The 14,259-nt window shown below is 45.5% G+C and overlaps 1 protein-coding gene across 1 annotated transcript in view; it reads left to right on the top strand.

The window, feature by feature from the left end:
- The first annotated feature begins 9,558 nt into the window (after positions 1 to 9,558).
- HRH2 (histamine receptor H2) overlaps positions 9,559 to 14,259 on the top strand; it is a 30,151-nt gene continuing 25,450 nt past the window's right edge. Inside the window, exons 1-2 of the mRNA XM_038771494.1 lie at positions 9,559 to 9,582; positions 10,896 to 11,005. Of these exons, the coding sequence (XP_038627422.1) occupies positions 9,559 to 9,582; positions 10,896 to 11,005 (134 nt within the window). The remainder of the gene's footprint in view (positions 9,583 to 10,895; positions 11,006 to 14,259) is intronic.

The raw sequence follows: 14,259 nt of genomic DNA on the forward strand, positions 1-14,259 counted from the left end.
AAACGCTTAGAACAGTGCCAGAACTCAATAGTTCTATAAATACCATTAATTCATTAATTCATTCATTCAATTGTATTTATTGAGCACTTACTGTGTGCAGAGCACTGTACTAAGCGCTTGGGAAGTACAAGCTGGCAACATTGATTGAACTGAAACATATTAGGGATTTAATGGCATCACAACTGCCTTTGGCTTGAAGCCACATTCCCACAGCTACCCCTGGAATTTCTCCCCGCATCCCAGCCTCGGAGGGACACTGGATTTTTCATGAGCATCGCAGGGGCGGAGGCCAGTGGCGGGAGAGAGCCGACGATATTTTTAAGCCTTTATTTTTCTCCTTTTGCTCATTTTTAGGATGCAGGGTTGAGGGCGCTGGGAGAAACAGGCGAGGTCAAAAAATGTTGGCCTTCGCCCAGGGTTGGTTCTCAACGAATTCCCAGGGTCGGGTGGAACCAGCCTGAACCTTGGAGATCTGGACAAATCTGGAATCGGAAAGATTTTCATAGGGGGAGGGCGGGAGTCGAGCTGGGATTGGATATTCCAAAAACAGCAGAAACTCCAGGTTGTTTTTTTTTAATGGTATTTATAAGTGCCCACGTCCTGCTCCTGGCCTGGAGACATCCGGGAGACAATCACTGTCCCCACCTTGAAAGCCTTATTCATTCAGTCATATTTATTGAGCGCTTACTGTGTGCAGAGCACTGTAATAAGCGCTTGGGAAAGTTCAACGCAGCAATAAAGAGAGATAATCCCTGCCCACAACGAACTCACAGTCTAGCAATACAAATAAACAGACATAGCATTAAAGTGTGTGAGCCTTTTATTCATTCAATCGCATTTATTGAGTGCTTACTGTGTGCAGAGCACTGTACTAAGCGCTTGGGAAGTACAAATCGGCAACAGATAGAGCCCACTGTTGGGTAGGGACTGTCTCTATATGTTGCCAACTTGTACTTCCCAAGCGCTTAGTACAGTGCTCTGCACACAGTAAGCGCTCAATAAATATGATTGATGATGATGATGATGTGTGAAAAACAAGTCAGAATCCAAACTGCCTTTCCCTTACTGAAGGCGTATCTCCAAGCTTTCCCTGTCTTCCTTTCCTCTTTTTCCACTCCCTTTTTCATCTCACCCCTCCCTCAGCCCCAAAGCTCATTCATTTTCATTCAATCGTACTTATTGAGTGCTTACTGTGTGCAGAGCACTGTACTAAGCGCTTGGGAAGTACAAGTCGGCAACATAGAGAGACGGTCCCTACCCAACAGCGGGCTCACAGTCTAGAAGGGGGAGACAGACAACAAAACAAAACATATAAACCAAATAAAATAAATAGAATAAATATGTACAAGTAAAATAAATAGTGTAATAAATATGTACAAACATATATGCATATATACAGGATATGCATATATACAGGATATATATACATATATATATATATACACACTTACATCCATAGCTGCAATTTATTTATATTGTCTGTCTCCCCCTCTCGATTGTAAGCTCCTTATAGGTAGGGAATGTGTCTGTTTATTGTTCTACGGTTATTTTCCCAAGCATTTTAGTGCTTAAGTGCTCTGTACAGAGTAAATGCTCAAAAAATACAATTGAATGAATGAAGATATAAGGTAATCAGGTGGGACACAGTCCGTGTCCCACGTGGGGCTTGCAGTGCTAATCCCCATTTTGCAGATGTGGGAATGCTGCTGCTTCCCAAACCTGTGGAGTGTGGTCAATGGGAAAGAGCCCGGGCTTGGGAATCGGAGGACCCGCGTTCTAATCCCGGTTCCTCCGATTGTCTACGGGGTGACCTTGGGTGAGTCATTTTGCTTCTCTGGGCTTCATTTTCCCCATCAGTATGATGGCGATTCCAAACCTGTTCTCCCACCCCTTTAATAATAATAATAATAATAATGGCAGCGTGGCTCAGTGGAAAGAGCACGGGCTTTGGAGTCAGAGGTCATGAGTTCGAATCCCGACTCCGCCGCATGCCTGCTGTGTGACCTTGGGCAAGTCACTTAACTTCTCTGAGCCTCAGTTACCTCATCTGTCAAATGGGGATTAAGACTGTGAGCCCCACATGGGGCAACCTGATCACTTTGTATCCCCCCCCAGCGCTTAGAACAGTGCTTTGCACATAGTAAGCGCTTAACAAATGCCAATATTATTATTTATTAAGCACTTACTAAGTGCCAAACACTGGGGAGGTTAGAAGCCGATCAGGTTGTCCCACAGAGGGCTCACATGAATCCCCATTTTACAGACGAGGGAACTGAGGCCCAGAGAAGTGAAGTGACTTGCCCAAAGTCACACAGCTGACAATTGGTGGAGCCGGGATTTGAACCCATGGCTTCTGAATCCAGAGGCCGTACTCTTTCCACTGAGCCACGCTGCTTCTCTTTAGATGTGAGCCCCAAGTGGGACAGGGACAGTACCCGATCTGTTGATCTTGTATCCACCCCAGAACACTGTAGAGTGTTTGGCACACAGTAAGCACTTAGCAAATACCATGACTATTATTCCCTGGCTCCTGGTTCTCCTACCTCCATCCCCTCACTTAACTTATCCCAACATGCCCAAAATAAAATGAGATAAAATGAGATGCAAAATTGCTTCAACGACATAAAAGCACTCTTCCGCGTCAGGAATTCTAATTACCAAGGGCCTGGGAGACTGCAATAGAGGGGGAAAAAGGTAGTCTCTTCTCTTAAGGAGCTTTTGTCTAATAATTACTTCGGCACTTTTCCATGTTTTCCCAGGTATCTCTGATCCGGGCAGCAGCGAACTGATTTCCATATCGTTTATATTCCATTCACATATCGTTCCAAGAGATTAAGTCCTCTTTTCCCTGGCATCCTCTCCCTTCTGTGTCATCTCTTAGGGACTGTCTCTATATGTTGCCAATTTGTACTTCCCAAGCGCTTAGTACAGTGCTCTGCACGCAGTAAGCGCTCAATAAATATGATTGATTATGATGATGATCTCTGCACTGGGATCTCTGACCTTTGGGCATTTGATAGTCACCTCGCCCGCAGCCCCAAAGGACGTAAGAACGTATCTATAAATTATATATTTTAAATTATTTATTTATATTAATTTCTGTCTCCCCTTCTAGACTGTAAACTCACTGTGAGCGGGAAACATATCTCCCAACTCTGTCGTACTGTACTCTCCCAAGCATTTAGTACAGTGTTTTGCACACGCAAGTGCTCAATCATTACTATTGATTGACTGATTGCTTGATTACCTAGGGCAGACATGCAGGTTTTGGGGGGAAGTTTTAGATTCAGAATGTTATTGTCATTACTCTGAAGGTGATTGCGTTTATTATTATTAATATTATAATTGCTAATAATAAGCAAGACATTTGTTAAACACTTACCATAATAATAATGATGATATAAGAATAAATGTGATCATTTTTCTTTTAAATGGTATTTGTGAAAGATGTAAATCTATATGCCAGGCACTGACATATAGACACAAGCTAATCAGATTGGACAATGATAATAATAATGACGATAGCATTTATTAAGCACTTATTATGTGGAAAGCACTGTTCTAAGCACTAAGGAGGTTACAAGGTGATCAGGTTGTCCCACGGGGGGCTCACAGACTTCATCCCCATTTTACAGATGAGGTAACTGAGGCCCAGAGAAGTGAAGTGACTTGCCCAAAGTCACCCAGCTAAGTGGTGGAGACAGGATTTGAACCCATGACCTCTGACTCCAAAGCCCGGGCTCTTTCCACTGAGCCACGCTGCTTCTCATGGGCAAAGTCCATGTCCCACACAGGGCTCACTATAACAATAATAATAATAATAATGATGGAATTTATTAAGCGCTTACTATGTGCAAAGCACTGTTCTAAGCGCTGGGGAGGTTACAAGGTGATCCGGTTGTCCCACAGGGGGCTCACTATCTTAACCCCCATTTTACAGATGAGGTAACGGAGGCCCAGAGAAGCAAAGTGACTTACCCAAGGTCACCCGGCAGACAAGTGATGGAGTCAGGTTTAGAACCCAAGTCCTTCTGCCTCCCAGCACTTACCAGGCGTCCGGGCCTGGGAATCGGGAGGTCACGGGTTCTAATCCTGCCTCCACCTCCTGTCTGCTGGGTGACCTTGGGCAGGTCACTTCGCTTCTCTGGACCTCCGTTCCCTCATCTGTCAAAGGGGGCTTGAGACTGTGAGCCCCACGTGGGACAGGGACTGCGCCCAACCCGATTTGCCTTTATTCACTGTACTAAGCGCTTGGGAAGTCCAAGTTGGCAACATATAGAGGCAGTCCCTACCCAACAGTGGGCTCACAGTCTCTGGAGAGGAGGAGGAAGAAGAGAGAGGTTAGAGGAACGGCAATAGTCCCTGGAGAGGAGGACTGAATAAAGAGGAAGAAGAGAAATTAATATCTTCACTTTTGCCGCTGTGTCCCCGCCGCCTCTCTTGCAGCTGAGAAATCCACACCAGCCTGTGGAAGTCCTTCCCTTATTTAGGCTTTTTTTGGGGGCAGCTCGGCAACTCCAAATGTTTATTTATTTATGGTACTTGTTAAACGCTCACTCATGACCATCCTGGGTTTTTTTTTTTGGAATGTCCGACTTTTTTTTTTCATTCGTATTTATTGAGCGCTTACTGTGTGCAGAGCACCGTACTAAGCTCTTGGGAAGTCCAAGTTGGCAACATATAGAGACGGTCCCTACCCAACGGCGGGCTCACAGTCTAGAAGGGGGAGATAGAGAACAAAACATATTAACAAAATAAAATAAATAGAATATGTGCAAATAAAATAAATAAATACAGAAATAGGAGAGTACAATATAAAAGTGTTGGTATTTAATACAACTCGTCATTCTCACAGCAGCAAAATTTCATTGCTTTCTGCTCCTCCAGCATCATCTGCACAGAGTTAAGCGCTTAATAAATGCCATTATTATTATTTATTATTATTACTAAGGACCGGGGTGGTTTCAAATTGTACTTTCCAAGCGCTTGGTCCAGTGCTCTGCCCACAGTAAGCACTCAATAAATGCGATTGAATGAATTCATGAATGCAAGCAAATGGGGTCGAACACAGTCCCCGTCCCACATGGGGCTCACGGTCTTAATCCCCCTTTTAAAGATGAGGTAACTGAGGCATAGAGAAGTTGATATGTGACTTGCCCAAGGTCATCCAGCCAACCAGAAAGGGCAACTGCCCCCACTAAGTTGGTTTCTTTCGTCACGGCTGAATCCTGTTCAGCTGACAGGATGGCAGACAAGATAAAATGCCTTTTTATCTCCTTCCTTCCTGATTTAGTACTCTAATAAATAATTACTCTAAAAGATAATTTATAAATATTACTCTATTTATTTATTTATTTATTTTACTTGTACATCTCTATTCTATTTATTTTATTTGGTTAGTATGTTTGGTTTTGTTCTCTGTCTCCCCCTTTTAGACTGGGAGCCCACTGTTGGGTAGGGACTGTCTCTATATGTTGCCAATTTGTACCCCAGGCGCTTAGTACAGCGCTCTGCACATGGTAAGCGCTCAATAAATACGATTGATGATGATGATGATGATGATTTCAGTGAGCCTGGCTGAGCGAAAGAGCGAAAGAGCACGGGCCTGTAGCGGATAGAACCTAGGCCTAGGTGACAGAAGGACCTGGGTTCTAATCACGGCTCTGCCGCTCTTCTGCCGGATGAGAAGAAGAGTCCAATAGAGTTGGTAGACACAATCCCTCCCCTCAAGGAGTCTGTTGTGTGCGGAGTGCTGTGCTAAGCGCTTGGGAGAGGACACACTAAATAGCAATAATAATTGTGGTATTTGTTAAGCGCTTACTACTTGAGAAGCGGCGAGGCTTAGCGGAAAGAGCCCGGCTGGGGAGTCATGGGTTCTAATCCAGACTCCTCCGCTGGCCAGCTGTGCGACCTTGGGCGAGTCACTTCACTTCTCTGGGCCTCAGTTCCCTCATCTGGAAAATGGGGATGAAGACTGTGAGCCCCACGTGGGACAACCTTGTAGCTACCCCAGCGCTTAGAACGGTGCTTGGCACATAGTAAGCGCTTAACAAATACCATTCTTATTATTGTTATTATTATGTGCCAGACACTGTACTAAGCGCTGGGGGACGCTTGGAAAGAGGACAACAGAGCTAGTAGACACGATCCCTGCACTCAGGGAGTTTTTGTGTTGTGAAGAGAACCATAAAGGAAAAGGCCGTTGTGAATTTTGACCTTAGAGGATGTCGCAGCTGCTGGAAAGATTGTACTTCCTCTGTCGGTTGTGGCTGAAAAGTTTGCTTCTTCCTTCCTGAACCCCCGGAAGGGTAGGGGTGTCTTTCTAAACCCCTTCCCCGAAGGGGCGATGACGATGATGGTATTTGTTAAGCGCTTACTATGTGCCGGGCACTGTACTAAGCGCTGCGGTGGAGCCCTTACTATGTGCCGAGCACTTTACTAAGTGCTGGGGTAGATTTATTCTGATGACTAGACACCTGTCCACATGCTTTTTTTAAATTGTCTGTCTCCCCCTTCTAGTCTGTGAGCCCCTTGTTGGGTAGGGACCATCTTTATATGTCGCCAACTTGTACTTCCCAAGCGCTTAGTCCAGTGCTCCGCACACAGTAAGCGCTCAATAAATACGATTGAATGAATGAATGAATCCACCGCACCATGGGCCCATGTGGCCATCGCTAGAGATGCTCTCCCAGAGAGTAGCCACTCACATAGAGAAGCAGCGTGGCTCCGGGCTTGGGAGTCAGAGGTCCTGGGTTCGAATCCCGGCTCTGCCACACGTCTGCTGTGGGAACTTGGGCAAGTCACTTAACTTCTCTGAGCCTCAGTTACTTCATCTGTAAAATGGGGGTTAAGATTGTGAGCCCCGCGTGGGACAACCTGATCATCTTGTATCCACCCCCCAGCGCTTAGAACAGTGCTTTGCACATAGTAAGTGCTTAACAAATCCCATCATTATTATTATTATTACGTCCTAAACTCGTCTAGACTGTGAGCCCGTTGTTGGGTAGGGACCGTCTCTATATGTTGCCGACTAGGACTTCCCAAGCGTTTAATACAGTGCTCTGAACACAGTGAGCACTCAATAAATACGAATGAATGAATGAATGAACTCTGTCATATTGGACTCGCTTAGTACAGTGCTCCGCAGGCAGCAAACGCTCAATAAATACCAATGAGGTTGAGAGCTGAGGTCCCCGGAAAATGTCATGCCAGGCTCATCTTCTCCTGGAAAGCGCTTAGTTCAGTGCTCTGCACGCAATAAGCGCCCAAGCCATTATCTCTATCTGTTGCTGAATTGTAGTTTCCAAGCGCTTAGTCCAGTGCTCTGCACCCAGTAAGCGCTCAATAAATACGACTGGACTTTGGGTAAGTCCCTTCACTTCTCTGGGCCTCAGTTACCTCATCTGGAAAATGGGGATTAAGAATGTGAGCCCCCCATGGGACAACCTGATCACCTTGTAACCTCCCCAGCGCTTAGAACAGTGCTTTGCACATAGTAAGTGCTTAATAAATGCCATTATTATTATTATTATTATTAAATAGAGACAATTCCTACCCAACAATGGGCTCGAACGCCGAGTGTGTGCAGAGCACTGAACTAAGCACTTTCCAGGAGAAGATGATCCTGGCATGACGTTTTCCTGGGACCTCAGCTCTCCTCCTCATTGGTATTTATTTATTTATTTGTCACATGTCTGCTGTGTGACCTTGGGCTAGTCACTTCCCTTCTCTGGGCCTCAGTTCCCTCGTGTGTAAAAGGGAGATTAAGCCTGGGAGCCCCATTTGGGACAGGGACTGTGTCCAACCTGACGAGCTGGTAATCACCTCAGCGTTTATTATTATTATTATTATTATTATTAATAATAATAATAAGAATGGTATTTTAAGGGCTTACTATGTGCCAAGCACTGTTCTAAGAGCTGGGGTAGATGCAATAATAATGATGGTATTTGCTAAGTGCTTACTATGTTCTAAGCACTGTTCTAAGCGCTGAGAATAATAATGATGGTATTTGTTAAGCGCTTACTATGTGCCAAGCACTGTTCTAAGAGCTGGGGTAGATACAATAATAATAATAACGATGGTATTTGTTAAGCGTTTACTATGTTCTAAGCACTGTTCTAAGCGCTGGGAATAATAATGATGGTATTTGTTAAGCGTTTACTATGTTTTAAGCACTGTTCTAAGCGCTGGGAATAATAATGATGGTATTTGTTAAGCCCTTACTATGTTCTAAGCACTGGGAATAATAATGATGATATTTGTTAAGCATTTACTATGTTTTAAGCACTGTTCTAAGCGCTGGGAATAATGATGATGGTATTTGTTAAGCCCTTACTATGTTCTAAGCACTTTTCTAAGCGCTGGGAATAATAATGATGGTATTTGTTAAGCGTTTACTATGTCTAAGCACTGTTTTAAACGCTGGGAATAATAATGATGGTATTTGTTAAGCGTTTACTATGTTCTAAGCACTGTTCTAAGCGCTGGGAATAATAATGATGGTATTTGTTAAGCGTTTACTATGTTTTAACCACTGTTCTAAGGGCTGGGAATAATAATGATGGTATTTGTTAAACCCTTACTATGTTCTAAGCACTGGGAATAATAATGATATTTGTTAAGCGTTTACTATGTTCTAAGCACTGGGGATAATAATGATGGTATTTGTTAAGCCCTTACTATGTTCTAAGCACTGGGAATAATAATGATATTTGTTAAGCATTTACTATGTTTTAAGCACTGTTCTAAACGCTGGGAATAATAATGATGGTATTTGTTAAGCCCTTACTATGTTCTAAGCGCTGGGAATAATAATGATGATATTTGTTAAGCGTTTACTATGTTTTAAGCACTGTTCTAAGTGCTGGGAATAATAATGATGGTATTTGTTAAGCCCTTACTATGTTCCAAACGCTGGGAATAATAATGATGATATTTGTTAAGCGTTTACTATGTTTTAAGCTCTGTTCTAAGCGCTGGGAATAATGATGATGGTATTTGTTAAGCCCTTACTATGTTCCAAACGCTGGGAATAATAATGATGGTATTTGTTAAGCGTTTACTGTGTTCTAAGCACTGTTTTAAGCGCTGGGAATAATAATGATGTTATTTGTTAAGCATTTGCTATGTTCTAAGCACTGTTCTACGCGCTGGGAATAATGATGATGGTATTTGTTAAGCCCTTACTGTGTTCTAAGCACTGTTCTAAGCGCTGGGAATAATAATGATGATATTTGTTAAGCGTTTGCTGTGTTTTAAGCACTGTTCTAAGCGCTGGGAATAATAATGATGGTATTTGTTAAGTGTTTACTATGTTTTAAGCACTGTTCTAAGCGCTGGGGTAGTTACAAGGCGACCAGGTTGTCCCACGTGGGGCTCACGGTCTTAATCTCCATTTTACAGATGAGGTCTCTCAGGCTCAGAGAAGTGAAGTGCCTTGCCCCAAGTCACCCAGCTGACACGTGACAGATTAGAACCCACGACCCCCGTGCCTGCCACGTGGTAAGCGCTTAGCGACAGCGTCCCAACTGTAATTCTTGGGAACGGGGAGGCGGGATGGCGGGGTCCCAGGTGGCAGGGGTTTGGGGGCGAGGACCAGGGCCGGGCCCCTCCCACTTCGGCCACCCTAACTCACATGAGATATGTCACAGGCTGGCCTGCTCTGTGTGTGTGTGTGTGTTTGTGAGAGAGGGTGTGTGTGTGAGTGGCAGCACTGAGCGAAAAGGAAGCCAGGGAGGGCAGGGGAGGGGGGTCTCTGTCTCTTTCTCGCTGTCTCTTTCTCTCTCTGTCTCTGTCTCTCTGTCTCACTCTCTCTCTCTCTCTCTGTCTCTCTCTCTCTCTCTGTCTCTTTCTCTTTCTGTCTCCCTCTCTGTCTCTCCGTCTCTGTCTCTCTGTCTCTCTCTCTCTGTCTCTTTCTCTGTCTCACTCTCTCTGTCTCTCTCTGTCTCTCCGTCTCTGTCTCTCTCTCTCTGTCTCTCTCTCTTTGCCTCTCTCTGCCTCTGTCTCTCTCTGTGTCTCTCTGTCTCTGTCTCTTTTCTCTCTGTCTCACTCTTTTCTCTCTTTCTGTCTCTCTGCCTCTCTCTGTCTCTTCCTCTGCCTCCATCTCTGTCTCTTTGTCTCTCTCTGTCTCGTCTCTCTCTCTGTCTCTCTCTCTGTCTCATTTCTCTCTCTCTGTCTCACTCCCTGTCTCTCTCTCTCTGTCTCTCTCTGTCTCTTTCTGTCCCTTTCTCTCTGTCTCACTCTCTGTCTCTCTCTGTCTCACTCTCTGTCTCTCTCTGCCTCTCTCTCTCATCTCTCTCTCTGTTTCTCTCTCATTTCCTTCTGTCTGTCCCTTTCTCTCTGTCTCACTCTCTGTCTCTCTCTGTCCCTCTCATTTCTCTCTGTCTGTCCCTTTCTGTCTGTCTCTCTGTCTCTCTGTCTCATCTCTCTCTCTGTTCCTCTCTCATTTCTCTCTCTGTCTGTCCCTTTCTCTCTGTCTCTCTGTCTCATCTCTGTCTCTCTCTCATTTCTCTCTGTCTGTCCCTTTCTCTCTGTCTCTCTCTCTGTCTCATCTCTGTCTCTTTCTCATTTCTCTCTGTCTGTCCCTTTCTCACTGTCTCACTCTCTGCCTCTCTCTCTCTCTCATTTCTCTCTCCATCTGTCCCTTTCTGTCTCACTCTCTGTCTCTCTCTCTGTCCCATCTCCCTCTGTCTCTCATTTCTCTCTCTGTCTGTCCCTTTCTCTCTGTCTCACTCTGTCTCTATCTCTTTCTCATTTCTCTCTGTCCCTTTCTGTCTGTCTCACTCTCTGTCTCTCTCTCTGTCTCATCTCATTTCTCTGTCTCTCATTTCTCTCTGTCCCTTTCTCTCCCTGTCTCTCTCTGTGTCTCTCTCTGTCTCTGCCTGTCTCTCCAGCCCAACGAACATCTGTCGGACTGCGAGGAAGCCAGTGCCAGTCCTGGCTTGGAGGCTGCCCCTAAAACCAGCCCAGGCGACCACCAGCCCGCCGCCCACCCCCGCTCCAGGTAAAAGACCCCCTCCCCACGGCCACCTTCAATCAATCAATCAATCAATCAATCGTATTTATTGAGCGCTTACTGTGTGCAGAGCACTGTACTAAGCGCTTGGGAAGTACAAGTTGGCAGCATATAGAGACAGTCCCTACCCAACAGTCTAAAAGTCCAGTGGGCTCAACTGCAGGAGAAGCAGAGGGGAGGGGAAAGGCTGTATAGATGTATATATGTTTGTACGTATTTATTACTCTATTTTATTTGTACATATTTATTCTATTTATTTCATTTGGTTAATATGTTTTGTTTTGTTGTCTGTCTCCCCCTTCTAGACCGGGAGCCCACTGTTGGGTAGGGACCGTCTCTAGATGGACTTCCCAAGCGCTTAGTCCAGTGCTCTGCACACAGTAAGCGCTCAATAAATACGATTGAATGACTGAATGAATGAATGCAAGGCCCTCGGACAGACCCACAGCCCCCCCCCCCTCCAAGAAGGTCACCTCCTCCAGGAGGCCCTCCCCTAGTGAGGGAGGGGCAGTTTGGGGGAGGGAGGCGTCCTTTTGTGGGGGGAAAAAAGGGGGTGAAGCCGGTGTCCGGAGGGAGCGGGGGGGGGGGAGGGGGTCGAAGGGGTTTAGTTTTTTGGGGGGGGGGGACAATCGATCAATCAGTCATCGATGATAATAATAATGATGGTACTTGTTAAATGCTTACTGTGTACTGTCCTAAGCGCTGGGGGAGATACAAGGTAATGGGGTTGTCCCACGTGGGGCTCACAGTCTTCATCCACATTTTACAGATGAGGGAACTGAGGCCCAGAGAGTAATAATAATAATCATGGTATTTGTTAAGCGCTTACTATGTGCCAAGCACTGTTCTAAGCGCTGGGGGAGATACAGGGTAATGATGTTGTCCCACGTGGGGCTCACAGTCTTCATCCCCATTTTACAGATGAGGGAACTGAGGCCCAGAGAATAATAATAATAATAATAATAATCATGGTATTTGTTAAGCACTTACTATGTGCCAGGCACTGTTCTAAGCGCTGGGGAGGTTACAAGGTAATGGGGTTGTCCCACGTGGGGCTCACAGTCTTCATCCCCATTGTACAGATGAGGGAACTGAGGCCCAGAGAAGTGAAGTGACTTGCCCAAGGGTCACACAGCTAAGTGGAGCCAGCAGCGTGACTCAGTGACAAGAGCCCAGGCTTGGGAGTCAGAGGTCGTGGGTTCTAATCCGGCTCCGCCAATTGTCAGCTGTGTGACTTTGGGCAAGTCACTTACCTTCTCTGGGCCTCAGTTCCCTCCTCTGTAAAATGGGGATGAAGACTGTGAGCCCCATGTGGGAAAACCTGATTACCTTGTATCTCCCCCCGGCGCTTAGAACAGTGGTTTGCACATAGTAAGCACTTAACAAATGCCATTATTATTATTATTATTATTAAGTGGCAGAGCCGGAATTAGAACTCATGACCTCCGACTCCCAAGCCCGGGCTCTTTCCACTGAGCCACGCTCAATTAATAACAACAATTATGGTATTTGTTAAGTGCTGACTATATGCCAAACACTGTTCTGAGCGCTGGGGGAGATCCTAGGTAATGGGGTTCATTCATTCAGTCGTATTTATTGAGCACTTACTGTGTGCAGAGCACTGTACTAAGCGCTTGGGAAGCCCAAGTTGGCAACATATAGAGACGGTCCCTACCCAACCTCACAGCCCCACTTGGGGGGCTTACAGTCTTCAACCCCATTTTACAATGAGGCCCAGAGAAGTGAAGTGGCTTGCCCAAGGTCACAGACAAGTGGTGGAGGCGGGATTCGAACCCACGACCTCTGACTCCCAAGCCCAGGGTCACTAAGCGTTCTGATAATAACAATAATGGTGTTGGTTAAGCGCTTATTAGGTGCCGGGCAGTGTACTAAGCGCTGGGGTGGATCGAAGCAAAGGCTTCGGGGAAGCATGACCCCCAACCCGGCCTGAGACCCTCGGAGCGCCTCCCCTACTAGTGGGAGCAGGGGCTAATAATAATAATAATAATAATAATAATAATAATAATAATAATAATAATAATATAATGACATTATATTGTCATTGTTCTAAGCCCAAGAACAGGTTTTGAATCCCCATTTTTTTAATGGTATTTGTTAAGTGCTTCCTATGTGCCAGGCACTGTACTAAGCGCTCTCCCCCTTCTAGACTGTGAGCCCGTTGTTGGGTAGGGACCGTCTCTATATGTTGCCAACTTGTACTTCCCAAGCGCTTAGTACAGTGCTATGCACACAGTAAGCGCTCAATAAATGCGATTGAATGAATGAATGGGGTAGATACAAAGTAACTGGGTTGGACACAGTCCCTGTCCCAAATAGGGCTCACAGTCTTAGACCCCATTTTACAGATGAGGTCCAGAGATGTGAAGTGACTTGCCCTCCAGCGCTTAGAACAGCGCTCCGTACATAGTAAGCACTTAATAAATGCCATCATTATTATTATTGCCCAAAGTCACACAGCAGACAGATGCCGGAGCCGGGATTAGAACCTAGTCCTTCTGAATCCCAGGCCCGGGCTCTAACCACGAGGCTATGCTGCTTCTTGTAATAAAAAAAAATACAAAACGCACTCACTGATGGTGAAATTTACCTGTTAGCATGTGTGGAATTGGAAAAACCCCGTGGTTTTGGGGTTTTTTAGTTGTTGCTTTTTTTGATACCAAGAATGATAAGAGCCGCTTTGCCTTAGCTTGCAGCAGGACGGAGTGTGGGTGGATTTAAGCATTTCCCAGCTAAGCTCATTGTGGTCTGGGAATTTGTCTGCTCATTCTGTGGTAGTGCGCTCTCCCAAGCGCTTAGTACAGAGCTCCGCACGTAGGAAGAGCTCAATAAATGCCATTGATTGATTGATTGATTCCCATCAGTGTGGCTTAGTTGAAAGAGCATAGGCTGGGGGGCCAGGAGACCTGGATTCTAGTCCTTGTTCTGCCCCGACCCTGCTGTGCATTCTTGAGAAAGTCGCTTAACTTCTCTGGGTCTCAGTTTCCCCATCTGCGTAATGGGGCTAAGACACTTGTTCTCCCTCCCTCTTGGACTGCAAAGCTCGTTGTGGGCAGGGAATATGTCTTGTTTATTGTTATATTGTACTTTCCCAAGCGCTTAGTACAGTGTCTGGCTCATAGTAAGTGCTTTACAAATGCCATTACCATTATTACAGTGCTCTGCGCGCAGTAAGTGCTCAATACATACGACAGAATGAATGAATGTGTGGGACAGAGACTGTG

Source organism: Tachyglossus aculeatus, chromosome X2, assembly GCF_015852505.1.
Source record: "Tachyglossus aculeatus isolate mTacAcu1 chromosome X2, mTacAcu1.pri, whole genome shotgun sequence".
Classification (NCBI taxonomy): Eukaryota; Metazoa; Chordata; class Mammalia; order Monotremata; family Tachyglossidae; genus Tachyglossus; species Tachyglossus aculeatus.